Raw genomic sequence first — 12,541 nt, forward strand, 5'->3', positions numbered from 1 at the left:
TGAGAGAGATTCTTGGTCAGCCATGTGATGGGAAGAAATTGGAGATTGGAGCCTCTACCATCAGAATTCATAGCTCCAGACTGCAATATGCATGTAAAAGTGTATGTTACCATAGCAACTTGGACTTCTTGGGGAGTTCAGTTGGTTGGACGGCTGGGTTGGATGAGATTGGTGCCAACAGCACAAGGCTTGATCCCCGTACGGCTGGGGTAGATTCAGAACCTGCCGGGTAGATTCAGGACCTGCCTCCTTGCCATACCCATGGTGGAAGTCATGGAGCTGTGGGTCGGACCTGCCTTCAGGTAGAGAATTGAAGTTTGCTGTTTGTAAGAATTCTTCAGTCTGATTGGCTAATCAGCCTGTTTTATGATTTCACTGTTTCTGGATGCAACAGATCCCCTATAGATAGTGCCAGATTCAAAATCACTGCAGTATAAGGGAAATAGATGCTCTAGAGCCAGAAAAATCTTTGTGGGCTTCCTTTTTCAATGTCAGCAGTAAGTGCCATCCCTTCGCACTGACCTCAAATCTGGGGCTACTTGAAAGAGCAATGCCTACCGTATAAGAAGTAGGGAAAACTGAGAGAAGATATCAAGCTCCATGCATTTGATTTCCTGGGAAAATATAATTTAAAGTATCTTGTAAAGTTAAGATTTGGGAAAATACTGTTCTCCATGTCTTTCATTTGAAAAGATGTAAGCTAAAAGCAAAAAACTGCAGATGCTGGAAATCCAAAACAAAAATAAAAATACCTGGAAAAACTCAGCAGGACTGGCAGCATCTGCGGAGAGGAATACAGTTAACGTTTCGAGTCCGTATGACTCTTCAACAGAACTAAGTGAAAATAGAAAAGAAGTTTGGGGGGTGGGGGGAAACAGGTAGAGCTAGATAGAGGGCCAGTGATAGGTGGAGATAGACAAAAGGACAAAGAGGTGTTGAAGGTGGTGATATTATCTAAGGAATGTGTTAATAGGTGACATTAAGGGTAGAAAGCAGGACGAGCAAGGTACAGATAGCCCTAGTGGGGGTGGGGTGGGGTGAAGGGAAGGGATCAAAATAGGCTGAAAGGTAGAGATAAAACAATGGATGGAAATACATTTAAAAATAATGGAAATAGGTGGGAAAAGAAAAATCTATATAAATTATTGGAAAAAAAAGGGGGGGATCGGCAAGGGGGTGGGGATGGAGGAAAGAGTTCATGATCTAAAATTGTTGAACTCAATATTCAGTCCGGAAGGCTGTAAAGTGCCTAGTTGGAAGATGAGGTGCTGTTCCTCCAGTTATCAAAGATGTGTTGTGCTTGAAGGCTGACAGCAACATAAAAATTCTACTAATGTTCTAAGTTTAACTTTACTACTAAAAGAAATGTTAATTGCTAACCATACAAAACTGCTGGGTCAAGCAAAACCATAGACAAAAGATCACTGGAGTGAAAATCAGGAAGATGAGACTTTACAATAAATTGTGCCTTTCAATCACACTGAAGTATTTGATGCTTTTTAAAAAAACAATCTGTACCCAGTACCCAGTGGTGGAGTGCAATACAGCTTTTCTAATTATATTTTTGTTTCAGAGTTTGAGCTAACTCCCTGATTCATAACACATGTGCATGAAGTATGGGGCATTCTGAGGTGAGTTATTTGGTGCAGTAAACGTTGACATTTTCTTTATTTTTCTGATTGTAAGTACAGCAGAATAATTTTTGAACCAGTCTAGGTTTCATAATTAAAAACAATTATTTTATTGAGGAATTGTCAAGTTGTATTTAAACTTTTAGATGATCTTCACTCAATTTCTTGCAAGACAAATCCTCTTAATGGCTTAGCGGTAAATGCATTCAATAAACTGAAACTCAATCACAGACCAGGTAACATCGTAAGTTCAAGCCCTGAACTGCACTAAGTTGTTTGATCTCAGTTGAGGTGCTGATCGAGAAATTCAGGCCTGTGGATGCTGGTGAGGACAGGATTAGATGGTCTGTTATAAATCCTACTGCCACATATCCTGCTCTCGCTTACTGTCCAGGATTGTAAATGAAGAATTATCTTGTGGGCAAGATATCAAAGGGTGGTTAACACTTGTTGAATCATACTCTAACACGGATCACTGCCTTCATTAAAAGTAAGGGGAAAACTGAAGGGAAAATTAGAGGAGGAAATAATCTTTGAAAGGCACTGTACAATAATTTTTGCACATATTTGTTGATGTGCAAGAGTTAAGCATGCTTACAAAATCATTGCATGGAGAGTTCCAAGACATGTTAAGTATGTTGAGACATAGTGGAGCTGGTTATAGTCATGGAACAAATGAAATAGGCTCAACTCCATATTGGCCACTGAGGCAGAACCTTTATCTGATACATTGTTAAATGTCTTCTGCTCTGGTAGTTTCTCATTACAGTTGTTTTAATAATTAACTTGTAGTACTAGAATTTAAGATTTTTATATGAATCATTATTTTCTTGAGAGTTCAGCAGCAGTTCCCAAGTATCTGTAACTGACACTTTTTAGTAATTGGCTCCTGCAAAATCATGCCACTAATATGTGATTGTATACAATAAAAGAAAAGCACTGTGGATGCTGGAGATCTGAAATAAAAACAGAACGTGCTGGATTAAACTCAGCAGGTCTGGCAGCATCTGTGGAGAGAGAAACAGAGTTAATGTTGCGAGTCTGTAGGACTCGAAACGATATGCAGAAGGGTCATACAGATTCAAAATGTTAGCTCTGTTTCTCTCTCCACAGATGCTGTCAGACCTACTGTGTTTTTCCAGCATTTTTTGTTTTTATTTAAGAAAGAGGATGCGGTAACTTTACACTAGATTACAGCCCATTTACATTATGTGCCATGTAGATTCATAAACTTGAATTTCAGCAGCAGCTCTGTAAATTAAATGCCTGCTAACTCTGAAAGAATGAGGTGGACTGCATCTTTTTTGGTCTTGGGTGGTTTGAACACTCAATTCATCTAAAAATGCATGCATAACTTGTAACTTTCCTCTTGAACAGGAAAATTTTGCAACTAGAAATTTAAGTTACCACAGCTGCTTCCTGTCAGCTGCTCATCTGCAAGCTTGCATATGCAATAACAAGCATTAATCTTTAGATCTTTTGAACTGCACAGTGTCAACTGTGGCACGGTGGTAGAATTCTCACCCAAGTCAGGAGGTTGTAGGTTCAAGCCCTGCCTGAGAGACTCGAGCACACAATTTAGCATAGTACTTCAGTATAGTATGGGGGGGAGTGTTACACTGTCAGAGGTATAGGCTATCAGATGATACAAATTGATGCCGTGTTTGCCTTCTCAAGTGGACTAAAAAGATCAATGGCACCATTCAAAGAAGAGCAAAACAGATTATCAGGTCATTATCTCATTTGTGTTTGTGGAAACTTGCTGAAGTGCAGAACTTGGTTGCTACCTTTCCTACATTACAAGAATGACTGCACTTCAAATATACTCCATGGGGAGAATTTTCTCCGCGTCATACTGGCCGGTCGGGAGCGGGTGCAGAGCCATTTGCCACCCGTGATCGGCTGCACGCCATTTTACATGGGCGGGCTAATTAAGGCCCACCCAGCGAGACGTGCATCCAAAGCACTCAGTGCTACCTGTGCGGGCGGGGGGGACGAGAGAGAGTTGGGGCCTACGCTATTTCGCTGCCTCAGGGAGATTAATTTCATTATGAAAAATTGAAAAAAGAATTAAAAAAATTATTCAGACACGTCCCCTTATGTGACAGTGGGGACATGTTTATGAATTTTGATAAGAAATTTTATTTCATTAATAAATCCTTCATGAAACCTCATCCCGCCCGTGGATGAAGTTCCATGAAAAATGCGAAGGCCGTTTGGGCTCTTCACCTGTCCTGCAACCTTAAGGTTGGACGGGCAACCCTGACAAGTACATTAATTATAAAAACAAAAAACTGCGGATGCTGGAAATCCAAAACAAAAACAGAATTACCTGGGAAAACTCAGCAGGTCTGGCAGCATCGGCGGAGAAGAAAAGAGTTGACGTTCCGTGGGTCATGAGGACTAGAAACGTCAACTCTTTTCTTCTCTGCCAATGCTGCCTGACCTGCTGAGTTTTTCCAAGTAAATTAATTAGTTCATTAATAGCCTTAACAGGCCTTTGACAATTCGGCAGGCGGGCAGCCAACTCCGGTGCACGCCTGCCGAACTGAAGATCGGAATGATGCACAGTGACTGTCAGGACACACGCCCAACGTCACTGCGTGTCATTTTACACGTCTGCGTGCAGGGCTGCCCCCATACACCGAACAGAAGATCCTGCCCCCTTATTTGTAAAACACAATGGGATATCCTGAGGTTATGAAAGGTGCTTTTCAATTGCAAGTCTTTCTTTCTTTCAAGGAATAGGTATCAGACATCAGCATACAAGTTGTGATCAACTGTTGTTTTATCGCTAGAAATATAGTGGAAATAAACAAAATTCTTGGAATAGACATGGATGAATCAGGGGAACAAATTCTACCCAGCCAGTTAACAAACAGAAATAAAAACAGAAAATGCTGGAAAAAACTTAGCAGATCTGGCAGCATCTGTGGAGAGAGAAAGAGATAGATTTTTAATCAGTAAGGGAATCAAGGGTTATGGGGAAAAGGCAGGAAAGTGGAGTTGAGGATTATCAGATCAGCCATGATCTTGAATGGTGGAGCAGACTCGATGGGCCGAATGGCCTACTTCTGCTCCTATGCCTTATGGTCTTATAAAGAGAGTTAACGTTTTGAGTCCAATATGACTCTTCTTCTGAACTGGCCAGTTCCAAAGATGGGGTCTCACCATTGCCCTAGATAACTGAAGCATAAACTCCTTACTTTTGTATTCAATTCCCCTCACAATAAATGATAACATTCTATTAGCATTTCTAATTACATGCTGTACCTGCATGCTAACCTTTTGTAATTCATGCACTAGGACACCCAGATACCTCTGCAACCGCTCACTATTTAGATCATATGCTTCTTTTTTATTTTTCCTGCCAAAATGGACAATTTTACATTTTCCCACATTATATTCCATTTGCCAGATCTTTGCCCACTTATTTTAACCTATCTATATCCCTTTGTAGCTTCCTTCTGTCCTCTTCACACCTTACTTTCTTACCTATCTTTGTATCATCAGCAAATTTAGCAACCATACCTTTGGCCCCTTTATCCAAGTCCTTTAGGTAAATTGTAAAAAGTTGAGACCCCAGCACTGATCCTTGTGGCAGACCACTCATTACATCTTGCCAACCAGAAAAAGACCCTTTTATGTCAACCCTCTGTTTCCTGTTAGCTAGCCAATCTTCTATCCATGCCAATATGTTAACCACTACATTGTAAGCTTTTATTTTTTGCAATAACCTTTGATGTGGCACTTTATCAAATGTCTTCTGGAAATCTAAGTACAGTACCTCCACAGTTCCCATTTATCCACAGCACACGTGGCTCCTTCAAAGAACCCCAAAATATTGGTTAAACATGATTTCCCTTTCACAAAACCATATTGACTCTGCCTGATAACTTTGAATTTTTCCAAGTGCCCTGCAATAACATCTTTAATAATAGCTTCTAACATTTTCCTAAGGCAGATGTTAAGGTAACTGGCCATGAAATAAGAATAAGAAATAATAAGAAGGAACCCAACACAGTGTTCTTCCAATAGCTGCCACATGAAAATTTGCCATCACAAATCCGAACCTTGTATACAATAAGACCCTTCTCCAGTTGTGTGAAATATGACTTCCTGATTCTATTCTTCAACCAGCACTTTTTTCACAATAGTAATAAATTGTTGTGCTGTGATTTATTTATCAAAAACCTCAGGCAGAATCTTCCATGTGGGCTTCAGGACCCTGACATCGGGCTCAGCATGGAGAACAGTCACTCACCTGTGAATTTCCCCAGATTGCTCAGTTAGTGGTCTGAGGGCAGGCTCGTGTCCAATTTAGGATAGCGGGTTGCTTTCATTGCTGGAGGGCCAATAGGAGACCCTCCAGCCCTGAAGAAGTGGTAGGATGCCATGGCTGGTAAGTGAGGGAGAGGGATTCCCTCTTTCCAATTTTTTACCTTTAAAATAAAAAATGCCCTTAGTAGCAGGGCCACCATTGACGAGGACCTTTAAACCTGCCAGTCTGTCGCTAGGAGGGCTCCCTCCAGGCAGTTGCACAGTTCCCCGAGGTCTTCGGGGACTGCAGGCCAACTGGAAAATTCCAGTCAGTTTCCATGAATAAGCCTGATTTGACCTTTATCGAGCTGAATTTAACTACCACATACGGGTGGGTAGCCCTGCTGCACCCCCATCTTGCCTCCAGGAAATGGCCTGGAGCAAAATGATGCCAGAATGAAACCAGCGTGCAAGCTGGCAGCACAAAATTCCACACCCACCCACCTCTGTGTCCGGTCCCACTGGGGCCGGAAAAATTCAGCTACACATGTCTGAACTGTTAAATTAACAAAGATTATTATTAGAGCCTTTTCCTGAATTGTCTTCTTGATTTTATTGTCCTAAAGTAAATTATGTGGAAATGTAAACAAAACCGTACTTATAGCTGAGTAGTAAATATTTATTATTACTGCCAATTATTGCCATAAATGTCCTACCCACAACTGCAACCATCCAGGACAAGGGCAGCAGACACATGGGAACACCACCACCTGGAAGTTCCCCTCAAAGTCACTCACCATCCTGACTTGGGAAATATATTGCTGTTCCTTCACTGTCACTGGGTCAAAATCCTGGAACTCCCTCCCTAACAGCACATGGACAGCAGCGGTTCAAAAAACAGCTCATCACCACCTTCTCATGAGCCATTAGGGATGGGCATTAAACGCTGGCCTCACAAGTGATGCCCTCATCCCATGAATGAATAAAAAAAAAACACGCCCCTTATAGGATTCCCCTCTTTACGTTTATGGGAATTCCACTGTTCAGATTCCTAACTTCGCATAAAATAGTTTATTATTTATTAACTGAGTGTTATTTCAATTTAGATTTGTTGCATCCTCTTATTGATCTTTAACTTGCGACTGGCAACGAGCTGTGGCTCAGGAGAGTATAGTTTTCAGGCACTGTGCTGTCCTGTGTGCCGTGCAGGTGAGTGACAACAACCTTTTTGAATGAGTGTCACTGCACAAATTTTTGTAAGTGTTCAGCTGTTTACGAAGTGGCAATATTGTATAAAAATTACATCATAAATTATGTTTTTACCCCTTTCAAAACTTAAATGTGACATTCAAGATGTATAATTTAGAATTTTTAAGCCTAACTGGCTTCCTTGCACAGCTTGTTAGCATTTCAGGATATGTATTTAAAGGAATAGTCCAGAATAACATACCACTACTGATTCACAGCATCATTGAATGCTGCAGCACAAGAGCAGGATATTTAGGCAATCAGGTCTGCCTTGGTGTTTTTTTATCCTCTATGAGCTACCTAGTCAAATCACTGCCACACGTGGTCACCATATGCCTTTTAATGTTCTACTTTTTCAAGAAATCTCAACCCCCTTTTCAAATGATTTATGGATTTTGCTTACGCAACCATCGATGGCAGAGAATTCTAATCATCCACTGTATAAAGATATGTTTTTAAAATTCTCCTTTAATTTTTTTTTATTATATGCCCATCCTACTCTCCCAAAGTTTTCCACTGAAAATCACAACCACCTAAAAATGAATTTATTATATCTTCTCTTAATATGTAGTTGTTGTGTACAGTAGTCTCAATTTCCTCCTTAATAATAATCCCTCAACTCCTGTGGCCAGAGGATTACAGGCAAATCTTTCCCAGACCACTACCAAAGCCACTTCTTTTGGTTTGTAATCAGGAGACATGCATCAGTGACCCAGTGAGGATCCCTATCCAATTTTACTTGCACCAACCCCTGTAAGCAAAATGGTGCCTGATTTTTGTTACACCTTTCTGGTTGATGTGGCTACCGTTTTCTTCCCCTGAGAATCTGTTGTTCGTCTGAATAGGATTACATTTTCTGCTGTAAGATATACTTATATATGTTTTGTTTGATTTTTTACAATGAAACTAGAAAATCTAACATGACACTTCTGTATCCCCTTTTCAACATCACACTAACTTAATTTTTTGACTGCAGGTGCTTGTGTTTCAAAACACTGTACATCATCAACATCTACCATATGTGTTCCCTGCGCTTGTGGAGCTTTCATAGACCAGCCCAATGGTTTAGAAAAGTGTTTCAAGTGCAAATATTGCAATCCAGGTAAATATTTAGTAACAATCATTTTATAATGTTTAACAATCCAATTATGTTTCCATAAGGCTTACCGGCTTTTAGGAATACACTGCATGGGAAAAAATGGACTAACCTCTGAGTTTCTTTCAAGAAGTGTTTGTATTTTTTGTATGTTTTAGGAAATTTGAACAATCAAATAATTAGATTTTTGTCCAAAAATATTTTATAAAATGTATTGTGTTATGACCAGAATGGGAGGCGTGCCCGAATTATCAAGCCCCACTACTCCACAGGCTGTACCATAAATTTAAAGTTAAATGCTTAATTTTCTCATCGACTTGGCCAATTGTGTACCTATACTTCTAGTACCCAGAAGAAAAGAGACTCTGACCAGTCTTCTTTCAAAAAACTCAGAATGATTACAAGTGTGCTTTAACCAGTACTTGCAACTTATTAAAATAAGTTGTGTTTTTAAAATAAATTGATCATTCTGAGTTTTTGAAAGAAGCCTTGTCAGAGTCTCTTTTCTGCTGGGTACTATAGGTATAGGTACACAATTGGCTTTTTTAGAAGTATAACTATCCATCTCTGAAGAATTCCCTCAGCACACACACAGACAAACAAAGGGCAAACAGATAGAGTCTCCCTGAAGAGATAGGCTTTAGAGGATGGTGTTATAAAATAAAGGATAAAGTCTACAGGATCTCGACGCTGTTGAGTTGGAGTTCCCTCATGTGAAGATGAGCCACTGGTCCTGGTGGATGTCTGGAAGTTCTCACTAATTAGTCTCAGTTTTGCAGGTCCAAATGCAGACTAGTTACACTCAAATGAGGGTTCTCTGGCTACAGGTTGATAGCTACACATAATTTTAGGCAAGATAGAGAGAGAGAGAGCCAGCCAGGGTAGCCTTCCTTCCTCAGCTTGTGCTCCAACAAGACTGAAAGCAAAACCACAGGTTCAAACTTAAGGTTTGCCTCTGCCATGTGATTGTCTTTTTGTCTCCCAGTTTCATTAAGTTAAGTTCTTTGCAGTTCAAAACAAATAAATGACTTCCTCTCAAGTACCATATAAGCCAGGTGATTTCTTGGAATAGGCCTGCTTGTTGCCAGTTGCAAGGTGAACTAATGGCCTTCTTTTGAAAGAAATCCAAGATTAGCATCCAAATGTATAAGTCTTTCCATTTTGTAAAAGAAAAATTCAGCCTTGAGAGATATGATTCCAACAATTGGGGTTCGAAGGATATGTGTCAGACTGAACGTCTGATATTTACAGAAACACATGGCTATTCTTAAATTCAGTCACTTTCTCCAATATGGCTACAGTAGTATGAAACTAAATTATCTAGTTATTCATGTTCAGTTGCTTCAATAGGACATTGAACCAGTGATTAGTTATACGATTTGGATGGGTTAATTAACAATGGCATGAGTAAACAGTGTATTTGTTTAAAAGTATGTAAAAATAAGTTTCCCTTGTTAACACACATAAGTAAATCATGATATTTAATTGCATGTTTTCCCAAGTTGCATTAATGATACTGAGTTCAATGAAATAACAGAGCAGCTTTTATTGTTTTATGTTTTGCTTGCATCCTATAAGGTTGTTATAAGGTGACAAAGAATTTATTTGAACCTGATTTTTTAAAATCGCAGAGCTGGGACTTCATACTCTGCGGGAATGTACTGAAACTCAGGACACAGTGTGTGACTGCAAAGAGGGGTATACTTGCTTAGTCAAAACAAAAGATGGATGTCACATGTGCACAAAATATATCTCACATATTTTCAATGGAAGTACAAACATCAAAAGTATGATACAAGGTTGGTAAATGTTTTGTGGGTAAATAATACAAGATTGCAGGCCAGACATATATTGACTGAATGTGTGGCAAAAGATTTTAAAGTTGGTGGAAATTAATTACGGTTTGGTTTCGGCTCCATAATCAAAAGTGCACACGAAATACGTGCGCCTTGGAAAGTCTGAGGCTGGGCCAAAAATGGGCCTTTATTTTAATAAATTAGGTGAGCTCCTAATGCCTACCTGGTCTCCATTGGCATGTCACCTGTTTTAGGCAGATACACTTTAGGTTGCCTGTCTTGTTAACAGCAGCTCTCAGGAAACATGATTGAAGTAGGCCCAACAGGAAATTCTTTCTGGTTGTCATTCTTAATCCAATCATTCTCAAAGCAAATGAAATATCACTTAGATGACTTGTTCAGCCTCCAGTCAAAAAATGAAGTTCCCTAGATCTCCACAAGCACTTCAGCCTTCCATGGTTCTGGTGAAAGCCACTCCTTCAGGAGGTTTCAGAACCAAAAGGTAGTTTTGCTTACTTTACCAAATCACTAACAAAAAGTCAAGATTGCTGATGGAAGCAGCTCCGTTCGATAAATGATGATCCAGAAACTGCACATTATAGAATCTGAGTTGATAATGTTCACAGAATAAGTTTTAAAAGGAATGCTCAAGGAGAAAATTGTATAAAGTACCCTGTCGAGTTTGTCATTTTTTTTGACATTTGTTAGTTGTTAATCATGTGTAAATGAAAATCACAGGCTGACTTTTACGTGCTGTTGGTGGATATGTTTCCTGTGGTGGGGGTGGGCAGGTAAAATGGGGTGAGCGCCCATCCCACCACCTTCTTGCCCACCCCTGAGCTCAGCCATAATATGATTGGGGGGGGGGGGGGGGGGGTGCAGGCACCGAAATCATCTGCCATATTTAAATGAGCAATTAAGGGTCAATTAAGTTTGCTATGAAGCCAATTGACCCTACTATGCTGCCTACACCATAAAACATTTGGCTGGGCAGCCGGGCAGGAGCAGGAAACCAGATTTTTCACCTCAAGTGGTTAAAAGGCAGGAAGGAAAGGGGGGAGTCACTCTTCGGGGGCTGCCCTTTGCCAATCGCACACCCCCCCTTATGTTGAACAACCCCCTTTCCTTCCCTTCCGCTCACTCCCTCAAACCCACACCCTCCCCTCTCCACTGTCCCTCTCTCTAAACTACCCAAACCCTCCCGACCAAAGACCCCGGACTTAGCTGCTCTGGGTTTCCAAGGCCTTGGGATTCTTTCTTCTCCAGCAGAATCTAAAAGGAATTAGCAATGTTGCCTTCACAATGCTCTAAACTTTCATGAATGCATGCACTATTAATATTGGTTATAATAGCATCATTATTTTAGTTCAGTAATGTTTCTCTAAAATTCATCTAGTTGATCCTAGACGTCATGAAGAGAGACCAACAACACAGTCTGGAATTACTCACAATGATGCCATCATTAAGTTTTTGGGTCAGGATGATACACGGAATCCATCAATGCTTGGGAACAAAACTACAAAGAAGAAATCTGTTTCTAAATCAGAAATACCGACTACATTCAGGAAGGAAGGCCCAGCTCTAGAAACAACTACAGGAAAACCAAAATTGGGGCGTGGACAGGACCCTTTAACAATAACAATAACAAAGATACTAACGACACTGATGCAAACAATTGATCCAGCATTTCCTAAAGAATCTTTAAAGCTGCAGGAGGCAGGGAACACAGCCATTACAGAATTACAAAATACAACGAAGACCAGCTTGGCAGGCTTGCAGAGTGTTGTGCAAACTGCAAATATTCGAACTGCTATTCTGTCTGGAATGGCAGGCCTGCAAGGTGCTATGAAAACTGGCATGGCAGATATTCAGAATGCATTGCATACTGGAATGACTGGTATTCAAGAAACTTTAAAGTCTGGGATGGGCTGATATCAAAGGTATCAAGAATGGTCTCACTCAGGCTGAGAACACTTTGAAACAACTACAAACAAATTCTCAATCTAACTGGGTTCAAATTACCAAGCAGGTTGGTGCATTGGTCAACTTACTGACAAAACTTGCCTTGAACCAGTCAGTCTCCTTCATCCAGCTTAGGGATGTTACTTGCATGCTTTCCAATAAAACAGAGGCAAAAGCAGAGGCAATGCAATTGCAGGAAACAGCAAAGCAGCCTTAAGATACAATAACGTCTATAAGATAGACCTTGATAGGTTCCCAGCTTTGGTTCTTCAGCTTCACACAATCGGAGCACTGAGCTATTGGTATCCATTAAGGATGTGTAGCCCCCAAAAAAATCAGCAAATTATAAATAAATATATTATTTTCTGGATGGCACTTTACTCATTTATTTTCTTCCTGTAACATACTGTATACACGTTTCACCTTGGATTTTGCAATTTGTTCAATTCGTTTCAATAATGCTGTGCTCCAAGACTTGCTTTTAAGTCTTAGATGTTGCAATAAAAATAAATGCTGTTTAAATTTAATATTGTATGAATGTTGATAAA

General features: G+C 40.1%; 1 protein-coding gene and 1 long non-coding RNA gene across 2 annotated transcripts in view; one reads left to right on the plus strand and one right to left on the minus strand.

Annotated features, from left to right (window-relative positions):
• Positions 1–12,541, minus strand: part of LOC121288711 — a 28,310-nt gene that overhangs the window by 8,528 nt on the left and 7,241 nt on the right. The window lies entirely within an intron of this gene.
• LOC121288709 (tumor necrosis factor receptor superfamily member 16-like) lies at positions 1,597–12,449 on the plus strand. Its single transcript, XM_041207454.1, has 5 exons — positions 1,597–1,631; positions 6,998–7,100; positions 8,116–8,241; positions 9,867–10,034; positions 11,428–12,449. Exons 1-5 carry the CDS (start codon positions 1,617–1,619, stop codon positions 11,961–11,963), a joined length of 948 nt encoding a protein of 315 aa, XP_041063388.1. The 5' UTR covers positions 1,597–1,616; the 3' UTR covers positions 11,964–12,449.

Source organism: Carcharodon carcharias, chromosome 15, assembly GCF_017639515.1.
Source record: "Carcharodon carcharias isolate sCarCar2 chromosome 15, sCarCar2.pri, whole genome shotgun sequence".
Classification (NCBI taxonomy): Eukaryota; Metazoa; Chordata; class Chondrichthyes; order Lamniformes; family Lamnidae; genus Carcharodon; species Carcharodon carcharias.

Coding starts and splice junctions, on each gene's coding strand:
- LOC121288709 (XM_041207454.1), top strand. Junction 8,242..9,866: donor GTGCAAATATTGCAATCCAG/GTAAATATTTAG, acceptor TTAAAATCGCAG/AGCTGGGACTTCATACTCTG. Junction 10,035..11,427: donor CATCAAAAGTATGATACAAG/GTTGGTAAATGT, acceptor AAATTCATCTAG/TTGATCCTAGACGTCATGAA.